This window comes from Stegostoma tigrinum, chromosome 13, assembly GCF_030684315.1.
Source record: "Stegostoma tigrinum isolate sSteTig4 chromosome 13, sSteTig4.hap1, whole genome shotgun sequence".
NCBI classification, from domain to species: domain Eukaryota; kingdom Metazoa; phylum Chordata; class Chondrichthyes; order Orectolobiformes; family Stegostomatidae; genus Stegostoma; species Stegostoma tigrinum.
This window is the reverse complement of record NC_081366.1, coordinates 56,868,314-56,893,513: the sequence shown is the minus strand read 5'-3', so window position 1 is coordinate 56,893,513 and position 25,200 is coordinate 56,868,314. Positions and strand designations below refer to the sequence as shown.

General features: G+C 39.2%; 1 protein-coding gene across 1 annotated transcript; it reads left to right on the top strand.

Moving 5' to 3' along the window:
• Positions 1–23,367, top strand: LOC125458302 (alpha-1A adrenergic receptor-like). The gene is made up of 2 exons (XM_048543483.2): positions 1–1,253; positions 22,702–23,367. The coding sequence occupies exons 1-2, from the start codon at positions 293–295 to the stop codon at positions 23,259–23,261; spliced, it is 1,521 nt and encodes a 506-aa protein (XP_048399440.1). The 5' UTR covers positions 1–292; the 3' UTR covers positions 23,262–23,367.
• The last annotated feature ends 1,833 nt before the right edge of the window (positions 23,368–25,200 follow it).

Genomic DNA, 25,200 nt, shown 5'->3' with positions numbered 1-25,200 from the left:
TTTGACATCTTTGTATGTGTGTGTTGTTTTGCCTGAAGCGTTTATATATAAAAACACAGAACAGTAGGGAGGCGCTAACACAGCGGAACGGAGAAACATACTCTAGGGCTCCCTCCAAATGACCGTGAGACTGCTGTGCTGCTGCGAAATCCCTGGTGGCGAGTGGGGCTTGCCAGAGAGGGAACTGGAGCCTCCTCTGTACTGGACAACTTTCCTGTTGAGTCCTGACTGCGGATAGCTATGTTTGTGATGGGACTTCAGCGCTTCGCCGTCACATAAGCTGAAATGGAGAATGATCGTTAACATGAATTCTGTGCACTCTGCTGGCGGTGGAGGCGACAACCGATCATCCCCGGAGCCCTTTTTCTACGACACCAACTTGACGAGTAACATCTCAAACGGGACCTCCCAGAACGGCATCTCGCTGAGCCCGAGTAAAGGCGCGGTTCTCGGACTGGTTCTAGTTCTCTTCATATTATTCGCGCTGGTCGGTAACATTTTAGTCATCCTCTCGGTATCTTTCAACCGGCACTTACAGACAACCACGAACTACTTTATCATAAACCTGGCAATCGCAGACTTGCTCCTCAGCACAACCGTGTTGCCTTTCTCAGCCACACTTGAGATTGTAGGCTATTGGATATTTGGGAGGATTTTTTGCGATATTTGGGCTGCAGTTGACGTGCTCTGTTGCACTGCCTCCATCATGAGCCTGTGTGCCATTTCAATAGACCGTTATATCGGGGTTCGGTACTCCCTGCGCTATCCTTCCATTGTCACCGAGAAGAAAGCCGTGTTGGTCGTGGTTGGGGTCTGGCTCTTGTCCATAGTCATCTCCATCGGCCCCCTCTTGGGTTGGAAACAGCCAGCGCCTCCTGATGAGACTGAGTGCCAGATCACGGAAGATGCTGGCTATGCTCTCTTCTCGTCCTTGGGTTCATTTTATATCCCCTTGACTGTCATCCTGGTGATGTATGCCAGGGTGTACATTGTGGCCAAGCGAACAACCAAGAACCTAGAGGCCGGGGTGATGAGGGAGACATCAAACTCCAGCGAGTTGGCTTTGCGCATCCATTGCAGGAATATTCAAGATGAGTCCATTCTCTCCAGGTCCAAAGGGCACCACATTAGAAGTTCCCTTTCCGTCCGCCTTCTCAAGTTCTCCAGGGAGAAGAAGGCCGCGAAGACCCTTGGCATTGTCATGGGCATGTTTATCCTATGCTGGCTGCCATTCTTCATCGCTCTTCCCCTTGGTAAGTAGAAGCTTATATGCAGACTAACCTCGCCACCATTTGAGGAGCTAATATTCACTTTTGTTTTTTTATTGGATTGTGATGAAAATCCAATGCCTATGACTTAAATCATCATGGTGATGCCCAATATTTATTACTTGAAATAGCCACTTACAGGTTTTACGAAGAGACTTCGCTGACCAATGAATGTATATGTAAGTATTGCAATCGCTCCCTGACACTTTTGGCTGGGAATTTACTGTACAGCATCAACTTTTGAATGTTTAGCGCCGTCCATGGATCTAGCAGACGCGTTGCTCCTATTTCAGGGAGGTTTTATTTTGGATGTTAGCTGAATCTGTTGAGCCTCTTAAACCTGCAATAAATCGAGTGGATTTTCTCTCTGTCGTAGCACTTTGTTCTTAGAAGTTGAAAACTTGCAGTGGACCCACTTCCGACCAGTTAATGAAACTAGGGCACACCGATTGGTTTTGGGGCCAAAAATAGGTTTCATACGTTGCTACACCTCTCCCATTGATTAGCTCTGGGCTTTAAGTAAATTACGTTTGCTTTCTGGCGTTAATTAAGCATTTCATTCATTTTTAATAAGTCTTAGAGAAAAAAGGCCTTCAGTGTGGGGACGGAAGTAGAGAGGTTTGCACCCTCTACCGAAATCAATGACTGAACAGTATGGAAACCTGATAAAAAACAAAGTGGATCATCTCACCATGTCAGACAACATCGATGGAGATAAACAGAGATAATGCTTCAGGTCGATGATTTCATACAGATCTGAGTTCTTTCAGCTTCTCTGTTGTTTTGATCTCAGATTTCCAGCACCCGTAGTATGTAGCATCTGTGTTTTGTCACATGTGGAGGTTATTCGATCATATTATTGTGCCTTGTTCAGGGCAATAGACGATAGATCAGTCGTTTATTGTCTTAAACACATTGCTCCGGCTGCTCCTGGATCTCGCTTCTGTGGATGCAGATGATGTGATCATTGTTGGATCGGCACTTTAGTTTAACAATAAGATCGGGCAAATTGCAGTCACAGGTTTTTGGTGGGAGGCAGTCAATCCAAACGGACAAAACCCTCTGAAAGTAGCTCTCGCTAAAGGTATCAATATCAGCATTAAAAGTTTCATTTCAAAATGTTGCACTAAATTTCCCTTCGTTCCATTTTCTTCATCCAAAGTATCATTTATAAATACGCACTCTTAAGACAGCGAAGACTTGTTCACATATATTGCTAAAGCAGAGAGAAGGGAGTTCTAATTTGGAAACCGTAGGTTGAAGGTCAGTTAATTTCAATCGTCACTGGATCGGAGTTTAGAATTCTTTCAGAATGAACTATGAACCTAATAATGACACGTTCTAGAAGTTGATACCTTGACATTAACCAGAATATATTACAGGAGAAAAAGGAATGAATCAAAATAATAACGTGTTTCAGAAAATAATTAAATGTGGATTTTCAGTCAAGAGTCCTTTCATTTGGAAGCAGCACTCAGATATCTGCAGGTGTGTTTCCAAGTTAACTTCACCAGGTCAATAACCGTATCGAATACATTCCCATCAAAGCAGTTAGGTGGCCACTTACCAATGTTTAGCCTTTTGATGCCACATTTAGATTTCAAATATTCTTAGACACCCTTGCTGGAGTAGGATGACACAAACCTCCGGGACGTGAACCTGGACCTTCGGTTATCGAGGTAGGGATAATGTCAGTGGACCACAAGATTGTTATCATTTCGCAGAATTAATTCCGTCTTATTAAGGGAGACAAACTGCATTTATCGCAAAATAATATTTTGTTTCCAGCGCAGGGTAACGTGAATGCAAATATTTCACATTATCCGAAGATGCTAAATTGCGTGACTCTATCGTGAGGAACTTATTAAACTAATCACATTATCGAAAATAATCATCTTGAACTCGGTGGTACCCATTCTGTTTATCAAGCTAAACAAAACTGAAACCTGCAGAGACTATTATCAAGAGTCTAAACAAAAGTTGGAGAAAAATCTACACATACTGAATGTCTGAAAAATAACCGGAAAAACAAATCCACGGTTCAGATAGTATTTGGGGAGAGAACATAGGCGTTTACGCTTTGGAAAGAACGATTATTTGAAACAACTCTTATCAGACCTAAAAAGAACACCGTAAAAGGAAAGAATAAAGGAAGAGAGTGATTTTGGCGATGGCAAAGGCATATGATAACTTGTAAATGGCTTGAAGTGGAAAAAGGAAGGTGGTGAAATGACAGATCTGGGTTGAATACAAAGCAATACGAGATGCAAAGAGAGAATTTAATGTATAAAACAAGATAAACATGTCTGACTGTCGGAGGCATGGAAGCGTAGGTAGCTAAACAGAGCAACCCTGAACCTCAAAAGTTAGCATCTCAGGATTGCAGCACTGAATTGCTTCATTACATGAAATGGACTGCATTCTGCTTAAACACTAGTTGCTTATGCTAATTAGTTTAATTCTTCAATATGACTAAAGCCAAAATATAAAACTGCCGAAGAGTCTTTGTTATATTTGCGTAAAGTGTACCTTCAAATTATAACTTCAGTCATAACTTCAATGCCAATAAAGAGCCAAGTTCCAAAGTAACCAATGATGACTATATCGTTTTGCATTGATTGGTAGCTTGTTTGACAAATATCAGCAGCGCATATGAACATTTTCAGTGAGGACGTCAAAGTTATATTTGACTCATAAAAATGCCTGCTAAGAACGTCTACATTCCTGTGTTTTTACATGAACATTGGAAATTAATGATCTATGTTTTTATTAGCTCCAGTCTTAATTGCTTCAAAACCTCCTGGCTGGTGTCCCGTTCTCTACGCTCCATAAATTTCCATCCATCTAAAATGCTATTGCAACACCATTTGTCACTTGTCTGTCGTCCCAGTGTTCTTGGCCTACATTGCCTGGCAGTTTTCTCAAACCACAAACACAATATTCTCCTTGTGTCAACAGTCTTCTAGAGCCTTTCTCCTCCCTTTATCTGGAGTCCTTTGTTACAAACGCCCCAAACTCCTTTTTTTTCCGCTTGCTCTAAATTCCTTCTTAAAAACATGTATTCATGTTGTTTTTCCATGTTGATGTGGCTATATAAATGTAAGTTGTGGTGATGGAGTTTCTTTACACATAACGTGCAGGACAAAGTATACCAAAGATGTTTGTTCAATATATGCACACATATGCAAAGAAGCATTTCCTCATTTCCCCTCACTTGCATGCATCATGAACAGGGACAGAGAAGAATAATTTCCTGGTCTATAATTGCATGTACATTAAGGTCTGAGTCATCATCACGCAACCATACCAAGCTTCACTTGCAACTCATGCGCGAGAGGATTGACTTTAACTTTCTCATCAACAGCAGAAACAGAAATGCTGAAGAAACTCGGAAGGTTTGGCAGCATCTGTGGAGAGAATGAACGGTCCCAGTCTCGTGACTCTTCTTCGGAACTGTGCTGAGGAAGGGTCACTGGACTCGAAATGTAACTCTGTTTGTCTCTCTCCACAGAAGCTGCCAGATCTGCTCAGCTCCTCTGCCAATTTCTGCTCTGGTTTCAAATTTCCAGCATCTGCAGTTCTTTATTTTTTGTTTCATTAGTCCCATATTCGTGTTCATCCTCTCTAGCCTTATGCCTTCGTACCCCCGAAACCTACTCCAGGCCCCTGGCTATTTTACACTCCGTTCCCATTGCACAAGCAATGTCTCCTGTCCCATCGTCCTTCTCCTAGTTTGTAGTCGATTAGCTCAGTTAGCTGGGCAGTTCGTTTATTCGGCAGAGTGATACCAAAAGCATGTGATTCAATTCCCGCACTAGGTGAGGTCTTCACGAAGATTTCACCTTCTCAACTTCACCCCTTGCCTGAGGTTTAGTCGCCTTCAGATTAAACTCACTTACCAACTGTCTTTCTCTATGAGTGGGACGATGGTTACTTTATATACTTACTGTCAAGAAATGCCTCTCTCAGTATCTTTTATTTATGTTCTCAAATATAACCAGAAGACTGCTGTTTTAGTGCACAGTGGATTCCGCACCACTTCCTTTGTCTCATTGACGAATGTGGTCCAAAAACCTTGCAGACGATCAAGCTGATCAGGCATGTTATGGCAGCCTCTGGAACATGTGAGATTCGGCCCAGAGATAGGGACGGTACCACTGCATCACACGAGCCCAACCATCACCCCATAAGCAAACATAGAATGATCAAATGACAGAATTGCTTCTCGAAAACCTATCTCATTAAGATCAGATGGTGGTCCGATGGAGCTGTTTAAGAAGACAAAGCAATTCAATGAAGTCGATCCAAAGAAATTGGAAGATTGAGATTGCTAGATTTGGAAACGTATAAAGAACTATAGAACAAACTGGAGATCAGTCATAATTTAATGGTAAGTTGGCTGAAGCTGCTGAACAGTTTCCTATTCCAAAGTTCAATTTTTTACGTTCTGTGTTTCGCTACTCTTGTTTCAAGTTTAGGGACTTTAATCTCGAAATTAATATTCCACCACACAAGAGGGAAATAAAAAGTCGTGAAGAAACATGTTTACGAAATTAAATGGAATTAAATAATTGCAGTAAATGGGGCGCATGTAATTTTGTAGAGACCTCACTCTAATATATTATTGAAGCAACACTGCACCTTTGGAGAGAGGAATTGAGTTAATACCCAAAGTGACTTTACTTCGGAACTGATTTTCCCAGCACTTCCTGCTAATATTTAACATCTTCAGCATCCGCAACAACTTGCTGTTATAAATTTAAAATTGCCTTTGGACATGGCGCAGAAATGTTGGAACTTGTAGGGGAAGATATAATCATAAACTATATTTGCATTAAATCGGCATTAGCAATTGAAAATTGAAACCATTAAGAATCAGGGCTTTGGATCAAACCTCAGTAGTTCGGCGGAACCCTCAAAGGAATTCTGTAGACTTAGCAGTTTAGGATGTTCAGAGCCAAAATTCTACCAAGATCATTTTTTTCAATCCTGCATCAGTGACTTCAGTGTATTAATATATTCCAGCCTTCATCCCATCTGTGGGAAGTTTGTTCACACATATAGCGATAGAAGCATAAAGTTGCCACGGGGATTATCAGTTATTCACTTCGCGACAGCGCTTATGTTATTTGGTAATATAATGCTTTTTGTTAAAATAGGGCGGGACGTTTCCCAACCTTTCTTTGTCTTTGCCTGATACTGAATTTGGGGTTGGGGGCGGGGGCGTGGGAGGCGGGGGTAAGAACAAAATAAAAGTGAAGATTTGGACAGGAACTCAGGATATGTGGGCTACTTCAGAAAATGTTGGCATTTGGTTCACCGGCTTTAGACTTTTATTTCACGCACTTCGGCAAGAACATAATGTTTCATCTTTAATACTTTCTCGCATTATTTAGCGGATAATTGTAACTACTACTATGAACGATCTGGTTCCGGCAGCTGCGGCGATAGTTCCCCATTAGCCTCATATTCAACCATTTTGTGAAAACTCTCCCCCACACTGCGCCCCCAACTCACCAAGTTGAAGACTGGTTCCCTTTTTTTCCGTTTAAAAAAAGCATCAAAATTGCCATAAATTCCTGGCTGATTTATAACATGACAATTTCGGGTCAAAGGCAAATAGCTGGAAGTCTACTTCGTTAAAGTCATTTTAAGTTTGCAAACTGAACTAAAAAGACAGCAACAAAATAAGAACTGTCGTCTTCTAAAATAAAGGATTTTACTAATGATGGATTATATTGTTCCTTTTGTGTCTTAGTTTCTGCAACGATTTTTCCAGATGTTGCTTGTCAGGACTCCCAGCCCCAAATTCGCACAGCTCCCATAAACACTGTAGTGTTTAGTTAGTGAAAGCAACACAGGCCTCCAAAATTTTAATATCATAATATCTGAATGACATTGGAACATCTCTGCAGAGACCTTCCACTCAATGAGCCAGAAACAACATTCAGACTCTCCTCAACAATGCAGGTATCTGTTACGTTGTTACGAAGCGTGCCAGATTATTTCGGTGACTTGTTGAATGCTCATTGAGCCGTTATTTTTTTATTAAAGTGCATGCCCTTTCTGTCAAATCATGATAGAACTAACGTAAAAAGCCCATTTTAGTTTGTAGCTGTTCATAATGGCACGAGAATGCATGCTGAACTTCTTGGGATAAATCTTGCATCAAAATGAGGATTAAGGTAATCAGGAGGAACCTCTTTACACAGTGAGAGTAGAATGTGGAACTCATTGTATGTGGAGCATTTGAATGAACCAATATTGATTCATTTAAGAGAAAACTAGATACATGCATGAGAGAAAATGTAAAAGAAACATATGCTTATAGCATTACATTAACTGTTGGGTAGCCCAATTGTACCAGCAGCCCATTTCTGAGCCAAAAACTCTGCTACCGTTTCTAAAATAAACAGGCCCATGTCTAGGATGCTAGCAGACAAACACCTATTGAAGACAAAAGTACACTTTAAGTAGTGACAGTTAGATTAGATCCGAATGCTTATTTTCTTTCCTGGTAATCAACCTTCTTGCTTTCTTCTGTAATTCACTTGTCAGTTGTTAACACGCATTGCAAACATTGGATCCACTGTAAAGCCACATTGCATGCTGCGATAACATTCATTCGGTTTATGCTCAACATTCAATTCACCAAAAAGTCTTGCATTAATTATTATGAGGATAAGTGTCACATAGGTAATATAATACTTAATTATTTAATGCAATGAAATTTATATGAATTTATATATAAATTAACTTTTGAGTTTTAGTCCAAACAATCCATTTACATCAAAGCAAACTGTTATAAATGACCTCCTAGGTGATGACAGTAAATATTTGAGGTGTATATAGTTACAGTCCTGAAATAGCATACAGCTGTTAAGGAGGAACAGGGTGCCATTCTCTATGAACCATCATTAACTAGGCACATGTTGTGCTTCAAGTCAATCTGTGTTAATAAGAGGATATGATTGTGTTTAAGCAAAAATAGGAAGCAAGTTTCTAATAAAACAGTGTTACACTTTGAGCAAAAGTAAAATTTACATCATAAAATTGGGGTTTTACTCATGACTAAATATATTTCTTTTCCTTCTTCTCCGTAATACTGTTCTGAGACCATTTTAAACTATGTATCATTTTATTAAAAAAGGTAATAACAACTACATGCATGATGTGTTTACAATATTCTTGTCTATTAGCTTAATTTATGATTGTCATCATTTATATAATCACATTCTAAGCTTTTATTTTATTTCCCTTAATTTGTGTAGACATCTTTAGCTTATTTGTATCCGTAGTTGGTGGATAATTTAATAAAAGTAATTTAAATTAAATCATTTTAAGTAATAAACATGATTACATTGGCATATTTGGTGCCATACAGGCTGACTGAAAACTCTCCGTGAAAATAGCCCTAAATTAGATTTATTACAGGAGTGAGATAAGCTTTTGCGGAGCAAATATCTAGTAATAAACCTGGCATTTACCTATCTAAATATCTATCTTTGGAAAGTTAATTGCATCAGGAGTTAGATAGCAGCAATAGTTGTAACACAATTTGAAATAATGGCAAATGGTTTCTTACGTTCATTTTGAAAGAAAGGACAGATGACGGGTTAACCACATGCTGTTGCTTATCCGTTTTATCACAAAGGCTGATATGTAAGAACACCTATCAGCACTCTGAATCACAGCTAGATATGAATTTCTCTAACGTCATGCATAGAAATATAATGAATCGATCAAGGATTTCTTTCCTCGTGCACATGTTTTCAAATAATACCATTATTGCTCACCCGTAAGTGCTCGAGAGAGGTAATCTTCCTAAGTACATCTACCTGACAAAATGTATATACAGTAAATGGAAAAGTCCTAGGGAAAATTGATGAACAGAGAGATCTGGGTGTTCAGGTCTATTGTTCCTTGAAGGTGGCAACGCAGTCAACAGGGTGGTCAAGAAGGCATACGGCATGCTTTCCTTCATCGGACAGGGTATTGAGTACAAGAGTTGGCAGGTCATGTTACAGTTGTATAATACTTTGGTTCGGCCACATTTAGAGTATTGTGTACAATTCTGGTTGCCACATTACCAAAAGGATGTGGACACTTTGGAGATGATGCAGAGGAGGTTCACCAGGGTACTGCCTGTATGGAGGGTGCTAGCTATGAAGAGAGGTTGAGTAGATTAGGATTATTTTCATTAGCAAGACGGAGATTGAGGGGGGACCTGATTGAGGTCTACAAAATCATGAGGGGTATAGACAGGGTGGATAGCAAGAAGCTTTTTCCCAGAGTGGGGGACTCAATTACTAGGGGTCATGAGTTCAAAGTGAGAGGAGGGAAGTTTAAGGGAGATATGCGTGGAAAGTTCTTTATGCAGAGGGTGGTGGCTGCCTGAAATGCATTGCCAGTGGAGGTGGTCTTTTAAGATATATCTGGACTGGTACGTGGATGGGCAGGGAGCAAATGGGCACAGACCCTTAGAAAATAGATGACAGGTTAGACAGAGGATCTCGATCAGCGCATGCTTGGAAGGCCAAAAGGCCTGTTCCTGTTCTGTAATTTTCTTTGTTCTTTGTTCTTTGTTCTAAAGCTGACTTCAGGCATGTAATAATATAATGGAGACAATGCACATATTTCTGTAACTATAAATCTTCAATATAAATGCTGTCATTATAGAGCACTGTCTATCAATAAATTGTATAGGCATTGTGTAATGTGTACCATTAAATATAGAAATCAGGATGTATTGTCATTGGATTTGTGTCTATGCTTTTGTCAATCAAAATGAATGAATATGAACATGTAAAGTTATGCATTGCTGTAATTGTAATGTGCATATCTATACTGATAGAGTTGTTTCTGTTATTTCATATTAGTGCTGCTTGAGTTTCAATGAAGGAATAAATCTTACTGGAGCACTAGACCCATTATAATGGAAATATGGATTGTTACTATAGGCAGAAACTTTACATTTTCTGAACATCTCTAAAAATAGGTGAGATTAGTGTAGAAGAAGTTTTGCCCTGTTAGCTGACTGAATCTTCCAGAAATCAGGCAACTAACTGCTCACTGTCTGGCTTTCAACCAGGATTAGGATAATGATTGTGAAAATCCTACTCGCCAGGTCCTGCTGGCCAATCAGAAGCTGGTAACTGTAGAACTCAGCAGTGCCATATGGGGATAACAAGGTGTAGAGCTGGACGAACACAGCAGGCCAAGCAGCATCAGAGGAGTAGGAAAGCTGGTGTTTCGGGCCTAGACCCTTCTTCAGAAATCAGAAGAAGGTTCTAGGCCCAAAATATCAGCTTTTCTGCTCCTCTAATGCTGCTTGGCCTGCTGTGTTCATCCAGCTCTACACCTTGCTATCTCAGATTCTCCAACATCTGCAGTTCCTACTAGCTCTAAAAAAATGCCATAGGGTGGTTGTTCCTGCTTCTTGTGCAGCATTCTCCGAATCTCAGGTTAGAAATGTGACCTAGGGAACAGGTATTTGTGAAGGACATTCTTGTAGGAGGGACACCGCAGGAATAGAGGGACTGCTGTGCTCAGAATAAGCATGGATTGGTTCTCACCTCTACTGCCTCATGTCCAAGCCCTCAATCATGCATAGATCAGAGGAGATCAGAGGACTACCTCCCACCCTCACATTGATTTACTAGTCAAATGGGCTGATGATTTTTAACCTCCTGGGTGGACCTAAGATAATTGAAGCCTAGGTGAGAGTTGATGCTGAAGAAATCCATAAGTAGCTTCTCTGTTCTTCTGCATGACTTCCACATTATTAATTTTTCAATTTTGGACATTGCTTCCAAGCCAAGATTTCCCGGGTTATATGGATTAATATTTCTTCTAATTGATTCAAATGGCTAAGATCTTTATAATTGATACAAGTACTTAAAATCTTCAAATATTTTAAAGCCTATAAAAGATTCCCCAAACATTTTAAAGTAATTGCATTTTTTCTTCCTGTTACTGCTTTGTAATTATAATTTAATAAAATATATGTTATATAGCAATAGGATAGTATGCATTTCTTTAACAGTTATGAGCATATGTTAATGTGTTTACTGCAACATCCGAAGATCTAAGAGCATAAATGAAAAATGTACATTACAGTGTGTGTGAATAGAGTCAGAAGTTACTGCTACCATGAAATGAAACTTCATTTTGCCCACTTATTTAAATTCTATGAGATTTTGCCTGGTAAGTCACTGTAAATGGGGTTGCAAACAATCTCAGTTGGGTATATGAAATTTGTGTGATCATGTCAAGCAACTGTTCACCCACAACAAATCAGATTGAATCATTGTTACTGCACAAGATGGATTCTGAACCAGAAGATGTAAATTCGAACAATTAAATCAAATATTAAATTAATAATGAAAGTTTAATAAAGAGAGGCAAAGAAAGACGGAATTGAAAACTTGTAAAAAGAGAGGAATTTAAAAAAAAACAAATATTAAAAAAATGCACTGAACTATCGTAAATCTGAAAAGATGACTATCCACACTTAATAGACTTAATTTTCCATGTCAATGAGGTTTTTGGCAAAGGATAAGTCTAAACTTTCTTGAGTATATTTAGTTAATATCTATAGTGATAGTATACTCACCACATGTGGCCTAGGGAACAGGTATTTGTGTTGGACATTCTTGTAGAAGGGACACCACAGGAATAGAGGGACTACTGTGCTCAGAATGATCATGGGTTGGTGGTCACCCCTACTGTCTCATGCCCAAGCCCTCAATCATGCATAGGTCAGGGGAGATCAGAGGACTATCTCCCACGCTCACATTGATTTACTAGTCAACACCATTTAATTGTAGGAATTATTTAGGATCTATGGGTTAAATAGGAGTTTCTATGTTCACAGAAAAACCAAAAGAGTAGGATTCTCCAGACAAACCTTGTACGCCCTGAAGACAGAGGTCACCAGAATCTCCAGGAAGGACTTGACATCAACTGTCCAAAGATGTGCAAGTTAGGTGGATTGGCCACGCTAAATTAGCGGTAGTGTTTAGGAATGTATAGGTTAGGTGGCTTAGACTTGGGAAATGGAGGTTTACAGGAATGGGAATGTATCTGGGCGGGATGGTCTTGGGAGGGTTAGTGTGGATTTGTTGGGCTAAATGGCATGGTTCCACACTGTTTGGGATTCAATGGAAAAAGTCCATATTGCCTGCATGAAATCAAGCACCAGCTTTACAAACAAGAATAGGCCCAAGCATGCATCTCTGAGCCAGAAATGAGGAACTAATTTATATGTCAAAGTTTTGTGTGAAGGCCTCTTCATCCTGGAATAACATTGCAACAATGTCTCAGAGTGGCGCATCACTAGCATAATTCGAGCAGTTTTGGTGGAGTTAGAATCTACAACAGACTCTGTACGAACACCACCAGACTGCATTGATCTAGATTGGAAGATTCACATGAGCAAACAGGGATGAAGAAGATAGCTTATTCTCTTCCTAATGTAAGTATAACCAAACCGTGGTATATTAACCACATGATAAAAGACAAAGTATGGGCATAAAAAAGTACATTGGTGCCAAAAAGCACAGTCATCTTCTCTGACAGGTCCACATAAATGCTGTGATATACAGAAATTGTTTTCTTATCATAAGGCTTCAGTGCAAACCCATTGGGCCAAAGGACCTTTTTCTGTGCTGTAGACTCTATATTTCAGATTGCCTAGGCAAGAGAAACAATTTCTAGCTCACAAGCCTCTTTAAAATATTGTATATCTCTGATATCACTTCTCATTCTTATAAATCCATAGAGAGTAATTTACTCGCCTCTCATCTTTGGACAATCGTATCATTCCAGGAACCATTCTTGAGAACATTTGCTGTACTATATCTAACCCAAGTATATCTTCACTAAGTATTAAACAAAATCTACACTCAGTACTCCAGAGCCCTAACTCATTGTCTCAAGACTTTATGTTTTGGTCTCTAATTGCAATGGAAACCAACATGCAATTTGATACAGCAAGGTGTAGAGCTGGATGAACACAGCAGGCCAAGCAGCATCTTAGGAGCAGGAAAGCTGACGTTTGGGGCCTAGACCCTTCAAGGGTCAGCTTTCCTGCTCCTAAGATGCTGCTTGGCCTGCTATGTTCATCCAGCTCCACACCTTGTTATCTCAGATTCTCCAGCATCTGCAGTTCCCATTATCGCTGATGTAATTTGATACCCTGAATTTGATAATTCTTGCTGTATCTGCAAATAGAATAACTTGGATAGGCAATAAATCCAATGCTTTACAGTTCAGCTCAAATGTTGTGGAGAACTTTAAAAAATGGTGACTTTCTGTGTTCCCTGTTTAATACACATAAATCTCTTTAAATGTCAATATTTAAAAGCGTAAACATTTAAAAAATATTTTGCTTTTGTATTCTTATTTGCGGGATTATGCTTTCCCACATCATACTCCATTTGTCACCCTTTCTTCCCCATGTGTTTGGCCTGTCTATACCTCTTTGTAACCTCACAGCTTGCATTCTCAGATAGATTGCATCACCACCAAACTTAGAAGTCTTATCTTCAGTCTGTTTGTCGAAGTCATTTACAAATATTGTAAATGGCTGATGCCCAGCATTGATCCCTGCAGCTTTGCACTAGTTACTGCCTGGAATTTAAAAGTTTTTAGCCCCATTGTCTGCTTTCTATCCATGAGGCAGTCCTTCATCTTTGCTGATACATTTGTGTGCGCCCTTATCAATTTTTTTATATGGTTGTCCAAGTGCATCCACCAACACTTATTTTTGTTACCCTCTTAGTTACATCCTATAAAATTTCTACTGAATTGGTTGAGCATTATCTCCCTTTTGTTAAACCATGTTGATCTTTCTGATCATAAAATTATTTTCTAACTACATTGTTAAGGATTCCTTAATGATATATTTCAACATTTACCACTGACTGATACAGAGTAACTAACCTGTAGCTCTCTGTTTTCTCTGCCATTCCTTTCTTGAATGGTTCGACCCTCGACATGCAACTCTTTTACCTTTTAATGTTATAGCAGCTATTCGGTTTGTTTCCAGCACCACCTTATTTTTTAATTATTTGTAATTATCTCTCTGCCTCAATTAATCTGATTATAGGTCATGCCTTCACTTGCTGTTCAACTGTTGACACTTTACTCACACCGTCTGACACTTTTGATCACCTGCGGAAACTTATAATTCAGTCTGTAGACATTCCATTCATGCTAATAGTATGACCTTTTGATCTCTCTGCCTATATTAGGGGCAGCATGGTGGCTCAGTGATTAGGTCTGCCACCTCACAGCACCCAGGGCCTGTGTTCGATTCCAGCCTTGGGTAACTGTCTGTGCAGAGTTTGCATATTCTCCCCATGTCTGCCTGGGTTTTCTCCAGGTGCTCCGGTTTCCTCCCACAGTCCAAAGATGTGCAGGCTAGGTGGATTGGCCATGCTAAATTGCCCATAGTGTCCAGGGGCATGTGGGTTATAAGGGAATGGGTCTGAGTGGGATGCTACAAGGGGCAGTGTGGACTTGTTGGGCCAAAGGGCCTGTTTCTACACTGTGGGGAATCTAATCTAATCTAAATTCCATGCATGTGTAATTCTTTTCACTTCACCTGACGAAGATGTAGTGCTCCAAAAGCTTGCAATTTTAAATAAAGTTGTTGGACTATAATCTGGTGTCGTATGACTTCTGATCCTTTTTCAAATAGCAACGTTACACTTCCTTACTTCTAACCTACTTGGAATGATTCTATAAGCTACAGAATTTTAGAAAACCATAACCAGTGTATTCAATATTTCTTCAGCTATATCTTTTAGGATGTAAGCCAGCACTTTTTTTAGGAATTTGTCAGCTTTCAGTTCTTAAATTTCTCCAATAATTTTCTCTCATATAGTTTAAATTCCTCTATTCTACCAATTGCAAATCTTTTGAAGAGTCTTTGAATTTCATTTTCCTCTCTGTCCTCTTCAATTTGCTTTTCTTTTCAGAATCCCCAAGACCAGCATTCAAACTTCAAATAGTCAGGTGCTGATTGATACTGAGATTCCATATGAGAGTTTCATTATCCACTTACAGTATCTCATTATTTGGCTTTCCTCTGCATTGTTAGTTACTGCGTCAATTCTGTATCTAGACAATCAGTATTATCTTGAGTCAATCTGCCTAGGCTGCTGAATGCTAGTGAAGGGGTGGGTGACAAAGTAGGCAAATAGCCGCTGCGCATGTCAAAAATAGAATAAGCGGTGGTACTTTTATTTCATACTTCGTTGGGTGTTTTCCATGGTATTACTGCTGTTCACATAAAAATACCAGGCATGCCATTAATTTGTAAATGTTCTCTTTTATTCACTATTCAGTTTATTTAAGTGTCTCAGTGTGTTTGATTTAAAAAACAAAATTATGAATAATTCAGTGCAAGTACAAATCCACTGTGAATGAAGATGCAGAGATAATTTAGATATGTGAGGAATAAGAGGATGACTAGGGTAGGAATAGGGTCAGTCAAAGACAGAAGTGGGAAGTTGTGTGCGGACCCTGTGGAAATTGGAGAGGTGCTAAATGATTATTCCACATCTGTTTTCACTGAGGAACAGGAGAATATTGTAGAGGAGATGACTGAGTTACGGGCTACTAGAATTGAAAGGATTAAGGTTAGTAAGGAGGAGGTGTTATCAATTCTAGAAATGTGAAGGTAGATAAATCCCTTGGACCAGATGGGATTTTTCTGAGGATTATCGGGGAAGCTAGAGAGGAGGTGGCAGAGCCTTTGGCCTTGATCTTTGAGTCCTCTTGTCTACAGGTTTAGTACCAGAGGACTGGAGGATTACAAATGTTGTGCCCTTGTTTACGAAGGGCAGTAGGGATGACGCAGGTAATTATAGACCTGTTAGCCTTACGTCTGTAGTAGTAAAAATTTTGGAAAGGATTATAAGAGATAGGATTTATAGTCAACTAGCAAGCAACAATTTGATTGGAGATAGTCAGCATGGATTCGTCAAGGGCAGGTCGTGTCTCACTAACCTCAGTGAGTTTTTTGAGAAGGTGACCAAGCGTGTGGATGAGGAAAGGGCAGTTGACGTGGTGTACGTGGACTTCAGTAAAGCCTTTGATAAGCTTCCACATGGTAGGCTATTGGAAAAAATACAGAGGCGCGGGATTGAGGGAGATTTAGCAGTTTGAATTAGAAACTGGCTTTTTGTAAGAAGGCAACAAGTGGTGGTTGATGGAAAATATTCAGCCTGGAGTACAGTTACTAGTGGTGTCCCTCAAGGATCTGTTTTGGGACCACTGCTGTTTGCCATTTTTATAAATGACGTGGGCGCACACATAGATGGATGGGTTAGTAAGTTTGCAGATGACACTTAAGTCAGTGGAGTGGTAGAATGTTGCAGGTTGCAGGTTGCAGGTTGCAGGCTGCAGGTTGCCGGGAGACTTGGATAAACTGCAGAATTGGGCTGAAAGGTGGCAAATGGAGTTTAATACGGATAAATGTGAGGTGATGCACTTTGGGAGGAATAATAGAAAGACAGAATACCGGGTCAATGGAAAGATTCTTGGTAGTGTGGATATGCAGAGGGATCTTGGTGTCCATGTACATAGATCCCTGAAAGTTGCCACCCAGGTTGATAGTGCCGTTAAGAAGGCTTACGGTATGTTAGGTTTTATTGGTAGAGTGATTGAGTTCCAGAGCTGTGATGTCATGCTGCAACTGTACAAAACACTAGTGCAGCCTCATTTGGAATATTGCGTGCAGTTCTGGTCGCCCCATTACAGGAAGGATGTGGAAGCACTGGAAAAGGTGCAGAGGAGATTTACCAAGATGTTGCCTGGTCTGGAGCGTAGGGCCTATGGAGAAAGGCTGAGAGACTTGGGTCTGTTCTCATTGGAGAGAAGGAGGCTAAGAGGTGATTTAATAGAGACATACAAGATGATCAGAGGATTAGATAGGGTGGACAGTGACAGTCTTTTTCCGAAGATGATGGCTTCAGCTTGTACAAGGGGGCATAGCTATAAGTTGAGGGGTGATAGATTTAAGACAGATGTCAGAGGCAGGTTCTTTACTCAGAGAGTGGTAAGGGTATGGAACGCCCTGCCTGCCAATGTCATTAACTCAGCCACATTAGGGGTGTTTAAACAGTCCTTGGATAAGCATATGGATAATGATGGGATCATGTAGGGGGAGGGGCTTAGATTAGTTCACAGGTCAGCACAACATCGAGGGCCGAAGGGCCTGCACTGCGCTGTATTGTTCTATGTTCTATGTTCTATGTTCTATGATAATGGGAGCTACAGATGCTGGAGAATCCAAGATAACAAAGTGTGGGGCTGAATGAACACAGCAGACCAAGCAGAATCTTAGGAGCAGGAAAGCTGATGTTTCGGGCCTAGACCCTGTTTATGATGAAGGGTCTAGGCCCGAAACGTCTGTTTTTGTGCTTCTAAGATGCTGCTTGGCCTGCTGTGTTCATCCAGCCCCACACTTTGTTATCATGAATGAAGACACACCACAGTTCCATTACTTACCTTATTCATTTAATGAGGACCCAGAACCTTAATTGCATCTTACCCACTAGATCTGCTGTTTCTTCTACCATTGCCAAGCACTTGCTTGCATGGAAGCTGTTTGGTTTCATTTGATTACATGCTTTATCTTGACAATAAATCACATTGCCTAATATCTGTTTATTCTTCATTGAATTTCCAGAATATTGCAGTCATGATACATGTCGCTAGAGGTTTTGCTCTGCAATATTGCAAACAAATGCTTGATATTAGTATTGAAAGTTGATGCTGTGATTTAAGAATGTGGAAATTTCTGAAAAGATTAACAAGATGTGAAAACTTTGTTTTGACATACTTTTATTTGAAATAATAATCCCTTGTATCTCATTTACCTCTTTGCTTTAAGATGTAACAACATCCCAACCCCTGCCATGATTTCACAATTCTCTCTGCTCCTTCTTATCCTCAACTGAGTTTAGACTAATAAATTGTAATAACTCCAGTGATGTTGGCAATGAAACTGAGATTGGGAATTCCGCATGTTAATAATCTTGAACAAAGGTAATGTCTCAGTTCAACATTAGGCCTTAGAGATGGTGCAGGGTAAATTTGCTAGATTGGTACTTGAGATGACGGATAGCAGTTATAGGGAGAGATTAGAGAAACTGAGCTGTAGGCTCTTAAAACATAAGGAGTTATCAGGAGATTTTAAAAACATGCTTAAAATTGTAAAATTATAAACACTTCCAATGGAATGAACTGGATGGAATTGTTTCCATTGGCAAGAAAATTTACAACAAGAAGACATAGATTTAAATAACTGGTAAAATAATCAAAGGCCGGATGAGGAGAGTTTCGTTGTAGCAAGTCATTAGATTACATGAAAGAATGGTAGGTCAGAAGTCACAAGACAACAAATTAAAGTTCAACAGATTTATTCAAAATCACAAGGTTTGAAGCACACAGGCACAGAATTTATAGGCAGAGAGATCAAAAGATCATACAACTATTGTGAGTGCAGTGTTGACTGACTTAATAACAAGTCTCTGCAGGTGATCAAAAGTATCACCTGGTGTGAGTAAAATGTCAACAGCAGAATAGCAAGTGAAGGGTTAATTTGTGATCCACTTAATTGAACAGAGAGATAATTACAAAACAATCAAAAATAAGATGGTACTGGAGACAAATTAAATGGCTGGAATAACATGATAGGTATGAGTTTCATGCTGAGGGTACAACCAAAGTAACATGTAATTTAAAACTGTACAAACTAATATAAGATAGAGAGATCAAGTTATCAAGATGATGGTCTTAAAACAGGACATTAAGGAATATTTTACAAAGACAGAACAGTAGGTGAGGCAACGTGTATGTAGAAAGAGATTTAAATGAAAGTTTTAATAGGAAATTTGATACATATATTTCAAAAGGAAAGATTTTCAGGGCTATGGGGAGAGAACAGCCCAGTTGAAGTACTTGGACAACTCTTTCAAAAAGCCAGTATTAGCATGATGAGCTGACTAGCCTCCTGTGCTGAACAAATCGCAAATTTTATGATTATTCCTCCAAAGGTTCAATATTTTGTTCTTAGTATGCAATATCCTCACAGCAAAGAAATATCTTGGCAGTAGTTAACGGATTAGAATGTAAATTCAAAATGGTAATAGGTAACCATACCATAATGCTGTAGGTGGCGCAAGTCTGACATTTTTATTTCTTTGTTCATTCATGGAATGAGGGCGTTGCAGGCCAGGCAGCATTTGTTGTCCATTCCTAATTACTCAGAGGGCAGTTAAGAGTCAACCACATTGCCATGGGTCTGGAATCACATGTAGACCAGACCAGGTAAGGATGGCAGGTTCCTTTCCTAAAGGATATTAGTGAACCAGATGGGTTTTTCCAAAAATCAACAATGGATTCATGGTCATCATTAGATTCTTAATTCCAGGTATTTATTGAATTCAAATTCCACCATCTGTTGTGATCATAGATCAAGTAAAATTTAGAAGATTTTAATATAAATTGGGTATCAGTTTCAGAAAGACATAATGATGATAGTTAGGAGAAGAGCATTAGAATCAACTAGAGTGAAAATTAAAGTGTATAGCATCACGGTGGAACAAGTCAAAAACTTAGTTCATACAGGACACATAATTACAAAAAATGATAAATGTAATGCAGAAGTTAGAAAAGGATAGAGATAATCAGTCATAATTTTATAAAGATTAAGAATGTGTTAACAGGAAAACTCAAGTTAACATAAAGGAAAAAAAACTTCATAACATGTTACATTCTATCTGTAGACACTCTGTATTCTCATAAACTTGGACAAAACAAACATTTAGAAAGAAAGCAGACGCTTTTGAAATATAAATGTTACAACGTATGCTAAAAGTTACACACAGAGACACAACGCAAATTAAAAAGTATTCAAAATGCAGAAGCAAAATGAACTCTTAAAACATCTCACTGAGGTAGGAAATGTCAGTATTTGGCCATTTAATCAGAGCTAAAAAGCAACAGAGATCTCTTCCAGAAGACAAAGTACAAGTCAGCTTAAAGTAGAATTGATCCATTTGACAGATGCCACAGAATGACTACAGACAAGATATAGTGATGTGTGAGGATAGTGCAAAGTAGAAGAGCATACAGGCATATCATGTCAGTAGATCTCCTGGTAGGGAGTAATTACAGACATAGTACAGTATTGGTTCCAATGGCTCCAGCTCAATAATAACTTAAGGCACCAAGCTACTTAAAGCAATAGCACCCTCCACTTGAAATTATTTCATTTTAAATAAGCGTGCATTGACTGCACCAATTAGTTGAGCATTCCAGGCCAGCATAAGGGAAATGAGTATGTGACATCTTGTACTTATTTAGTCACAGATGACCATTTTAAAAATTTATTGTTTCAATACTTTAAGTGCCCATGTGTTAGCCAATAGAAGAGCAGATCTATGAATTAAAGTTGTCCACTAATGAATCCTGATAGAAGATTTGATTTCCTCACTCATCTTTTTGTTGGATGTATTATCTTCGGTATCTGATGCCCTACCAGCATTTAACTCATGTGAAACCAGAGATTATATCCGCATTGTTCTACAAGTTCCACTGCTGACTTTCATTTTGATTGCCTATGTGTTTTCGTGCGGCTCTCTGTACTAATGTTTGGATATATTGCGACTGTAAACAGCTGCTCCAAATTCCAACAGAACACGGCAACCAGCTGTCAGCATAAATGCAAGACATTTATTATAAACTCAAGGACAAATCAGTGAGCTACACACAAAACCTAACCTATCTCAGCATATTTTTTTCCTCAGAAGCCAATGTGCAGCATAAGTGTCAGCTTTAAATTGTGGTGCATTAGCTCCTTCAGACACACACTCTAAGCACATTTAAAAACAAGGAGCGAGGCATCAGAGGCACCACATATTTTGTTAAGTCCTGTTTTAGCATGTTTAGTGTGACAGTCAGTGCGTAATATTACATATGATGTTATCACATTACTTCATATGTCAAGTGCCAAAGTTACTGAATGGAAATTCTTTGATTTCAGAGTTGGGCCACAGCCTTTGTTGTCTTAATGTTTCTTTTTGTGTGATTGGGTGTGGAATGTAATAAAATTATGAACATCATGAAGCATATGATCCTGAGGCTCTTGGTTTGATTTTACATGTCAGTCAATGAACTATTTTGCATAGCTCACCATCTTCATTAGTTACAGAGAAATATTTTGTTGGAAACATGAACAAATTTCACACTGATTCAAATCATAATGAGATATGAATGTGTTTAGGGCAAGGCTGAGGAAGTTGTGGTGGTGTTGTTCAGAAGAATCAAAATCCATGAAAATTTGTGGTGGAAAACTCAGGAAGTAAGTAATTCTCAGGGTCCTAAATTACACCTTCCAGTGAACGCAATATTAACATTAGTAATAAATTTGTATTACATTGCAGATGTTAATAAGGTAAAGGCAAGAATCATGATAGTGAGTAGGAGAAGCAGATTTTCCATAGCAATATCTCACATGAGATCTGGGAAGGAAATTCCAAGTAGTTATGATGAAGAATGGCCCAAAACTATTTCTTTGCAGCCATATTTTTAGTAAAGAGGGCTCTTCAATCAATACTGTCCACGGCAAATCTAATCTTTGGTCCCAGCCAGGTAAGTATACTTCGCCTATAAGATTGCTGAGCTGAAGGCTGAGCAAATGTGGAAATTGTTAGAGGGTGAAATTGTCCAAGCTGTTAAATAAATGGATTGGTTTGTAAATAATGTTAGCAGAACTGAGACTCCTTTCAGTGATCCATATTTAGATTTCATTTCCTTTATATGAAATTATTCTTTGAGCGCTATGTTAATGGCTGACGATAATTACAGTCATGTACATATATGCTGACACCCAGTGGCTCTGATCTCAAATTGCAAAGCTGATTCCCAGACCCAAAACATCATACCAGACTTTCATTACTTTGATAGCTATTTAGCACTGTGAACGCCCATTACCATGCCACCTACAGGTACAGCAGGTCTAAGTTGACACTGTTAAAACGTATTCTTACATTGACAGAAGTCTCATATAGAAGGTTTCAAAGCATTTACTTTTGGGATCCCTGTATAAAGAGATTTGAAAGTCCCAACCCTAGGAAAGGACAAAAATTAATGCAGAACACAGAATGTCTCAGTGCTTGGGTGCCAAAAGTGAATACATTTAATAAATTTCAAGATGAAAGTACACCAAACTTCATGAAGTAAATTAAGCTAAAAAAGAATGCAATTTAAAGAAAAAACACTAGCAATTTCAGGTTGTGATTTAAGTGCTATAACACTCTAGTTTAATATTAATAGTTAAATATACAGTATTCATTATTAATCTGCTTATTTACTATTATGGGAATGTAACTTCTATCTACTTTTTTCTTTGTAGGTTCATTCTTTCCCTCCTTGAAGCCAACTGAAACTGTCTTCAAAGTTGTATTTTGGCTGGGTTACTCTAACAGTTGTGTAAACCCCATTATTTACTCTTGTAATAGTAAAGAATTTAAACGAGCTTTTACCCGGATTCTGAAATGCCAGTGTCATCGCAGGAGACGACCGGCCTGGCGGGTTTACAATTATAACTGGAAGATTAATTCTCTTGATCAGCAAAGGAAAGATTCAGTGGATGGTGGCTCCATTATTTTCAATGGCAATGACAGGAGGTCATCACTGAGTTCCAATCCCTGCTTCAGTGACAGAAGTAGGGCCCAGAGCATGGAGATGTGGAACCTACGGGACTGGAGGCTGTTCCCTGCCTTTGGCCGCTCCTCCTTGCAGGCCAATGGACCAAAAGAACAATACGATTCACCCAGAAATATCATCAATGGAGAGTATGGAGTCTGTGCTACAGCAACCACTCTCACAATGCAAAATATGACTTTTAGACAACAAGCAATAGCAGAGGAATTTCAACAGAATGTTCAGAGTCATGATATAACAGATATTTAACAAAGCCAAAATTTCCATTTGTAATGACCTGTTATCATGCTGTGTTGCTGTATGTTATATTGTTTACAATGATATAACTGCACGTAATATAAATGCTACATAAAAGTTTTACTCCAGTTCGATATGTGTATTAATTTATTGTTTCAGATTATATTGCCATGGAAACCTTATATCCTCAGGAAGATGTTTACTGCCTACAATGCACAGTTTGCATTTGAACTAAAGTGTTTTGTCTGCATTAGGTCAGTGATTTATTCTATATTTCAGTCTATGTATTTTAGTCCATACTGAATAAAGCAGTGTCCTCTAGAAGGTTGCAAATGAACACTATTGCAGAATTGAGGTGAAACAAAGACTTTTACAGAGGATGACCAAAACATGATGTACTTTATAAAAGTATATAGAACATAGAACATAGAACATAGAACAGTACAGCACAGAACAGGCCCTTCAGCCCACAATGTTGTGCCAACCATTGATCCTCATGTATGCACCCTCAAATGTCTGTGACCATATGCATGTCCAGCAGTCTCTTAAATGTCCCCAATGACCTTGCTTCCACAACTGCTGCTGGCAATGCATTCCATGCTCTTACAACTCTGTGTAAAGAACCCGCCTCTGACATCCCCTCTATACTTTCCTCCAACCAGCTTAAAACTATGACCCCTCATGTTAGCCATTTCTGCCCTGGGAAATAGTCCCTGGCTATCAACTCTATCTATGCCTCTCATTATCTTGTATACCTCAATTAGGTTCCCTCTCCTCCTCCTTTCCTCCAATGAAAAAAGTCCGAGCTCAGTCAACCTCTCTTCAAAAGATAAGCCCTCCAGTCCAGGCAGCATCCTGGTAAACCTCCTCTGAACCCTCTCCAAAGCATCCACATCTTTCCTATAATAGGGCGACCAGAACTGGACGCAGTATTCCAAGTGCGGTCTAACCAAAGTTTTATAGAGCTGCAACAAGATCTCACAACTCATAAACTCAATCCCCCTGTTAATGAAAGCCAAAACACCATATGCTTTCTTAACAACCCTGTCCACTTGGGTGGCCATTTTAAGGGATCTATGTATCTGCACACCAAGATCCCCCTGTTCCTCCACACTGCCAAGAATCCTATCCTTAATCCTGTACTCAGCTTTCAAATTCGACCTTCCAAAATGCATCACCTCGCATTTATCCAGGTTGAACTCCATCTGCCACCTCTCAGCCCATCTCTGCATCCTGTCAATGTCCCGCTGCAGCCTACAACAGCCCTCTATACTGTCAACGACACCTCCAACCTTCTCTATAAATTGGACTGGCATTTTCACAATTCCTCCTTTCACCAAATCAATTTGAATTTCACATGGAGCCTTGGTGTGTGTGTTTTAGCAGGGAGTGATGAATGGAGACCAGGCCACAAAGAAATGGACAGATATTGAATTACTTTCAGCATAGGTCCCAGTTAGTAGACCACTGATTGTTAATGGTGGAGGCTGGAGAGAAGAGGCAGAACATCTGTCACGTCCTTTTCATCAGAGTAAAAAATGAGCAGGGGGGACAACTCAAAATAGTTTTTAACATTGATTTTACAGAATTTTCATTATCATTAAATGTGGCAAGCCTATAATGATCAAATTTTGTCTATGAAAATTGTTAAATGACCATTTTTTTAAAAAAATCTTCTCCAAATGAATGATCAATTTTGTTTGATTTAGGTTCCTTGCAGTAGACTGAAAGCAACTGTAGTCAAGATAACAAGATTAATGGAGAATGGAAAATCCACAGTAGCATACAAAAGTAATTTTTTTTTGTCCATATAGCTAGGTGTTGTGGTATGAACACATCTGGGAGCAGTGTTACAGGAAAACTCCCCTCTGGGTGACCATATCCTCAATAACTACAGAGAGAGATACACGAACAATGAAGTCAATCAAATCAATAACAAACAAATCACCCT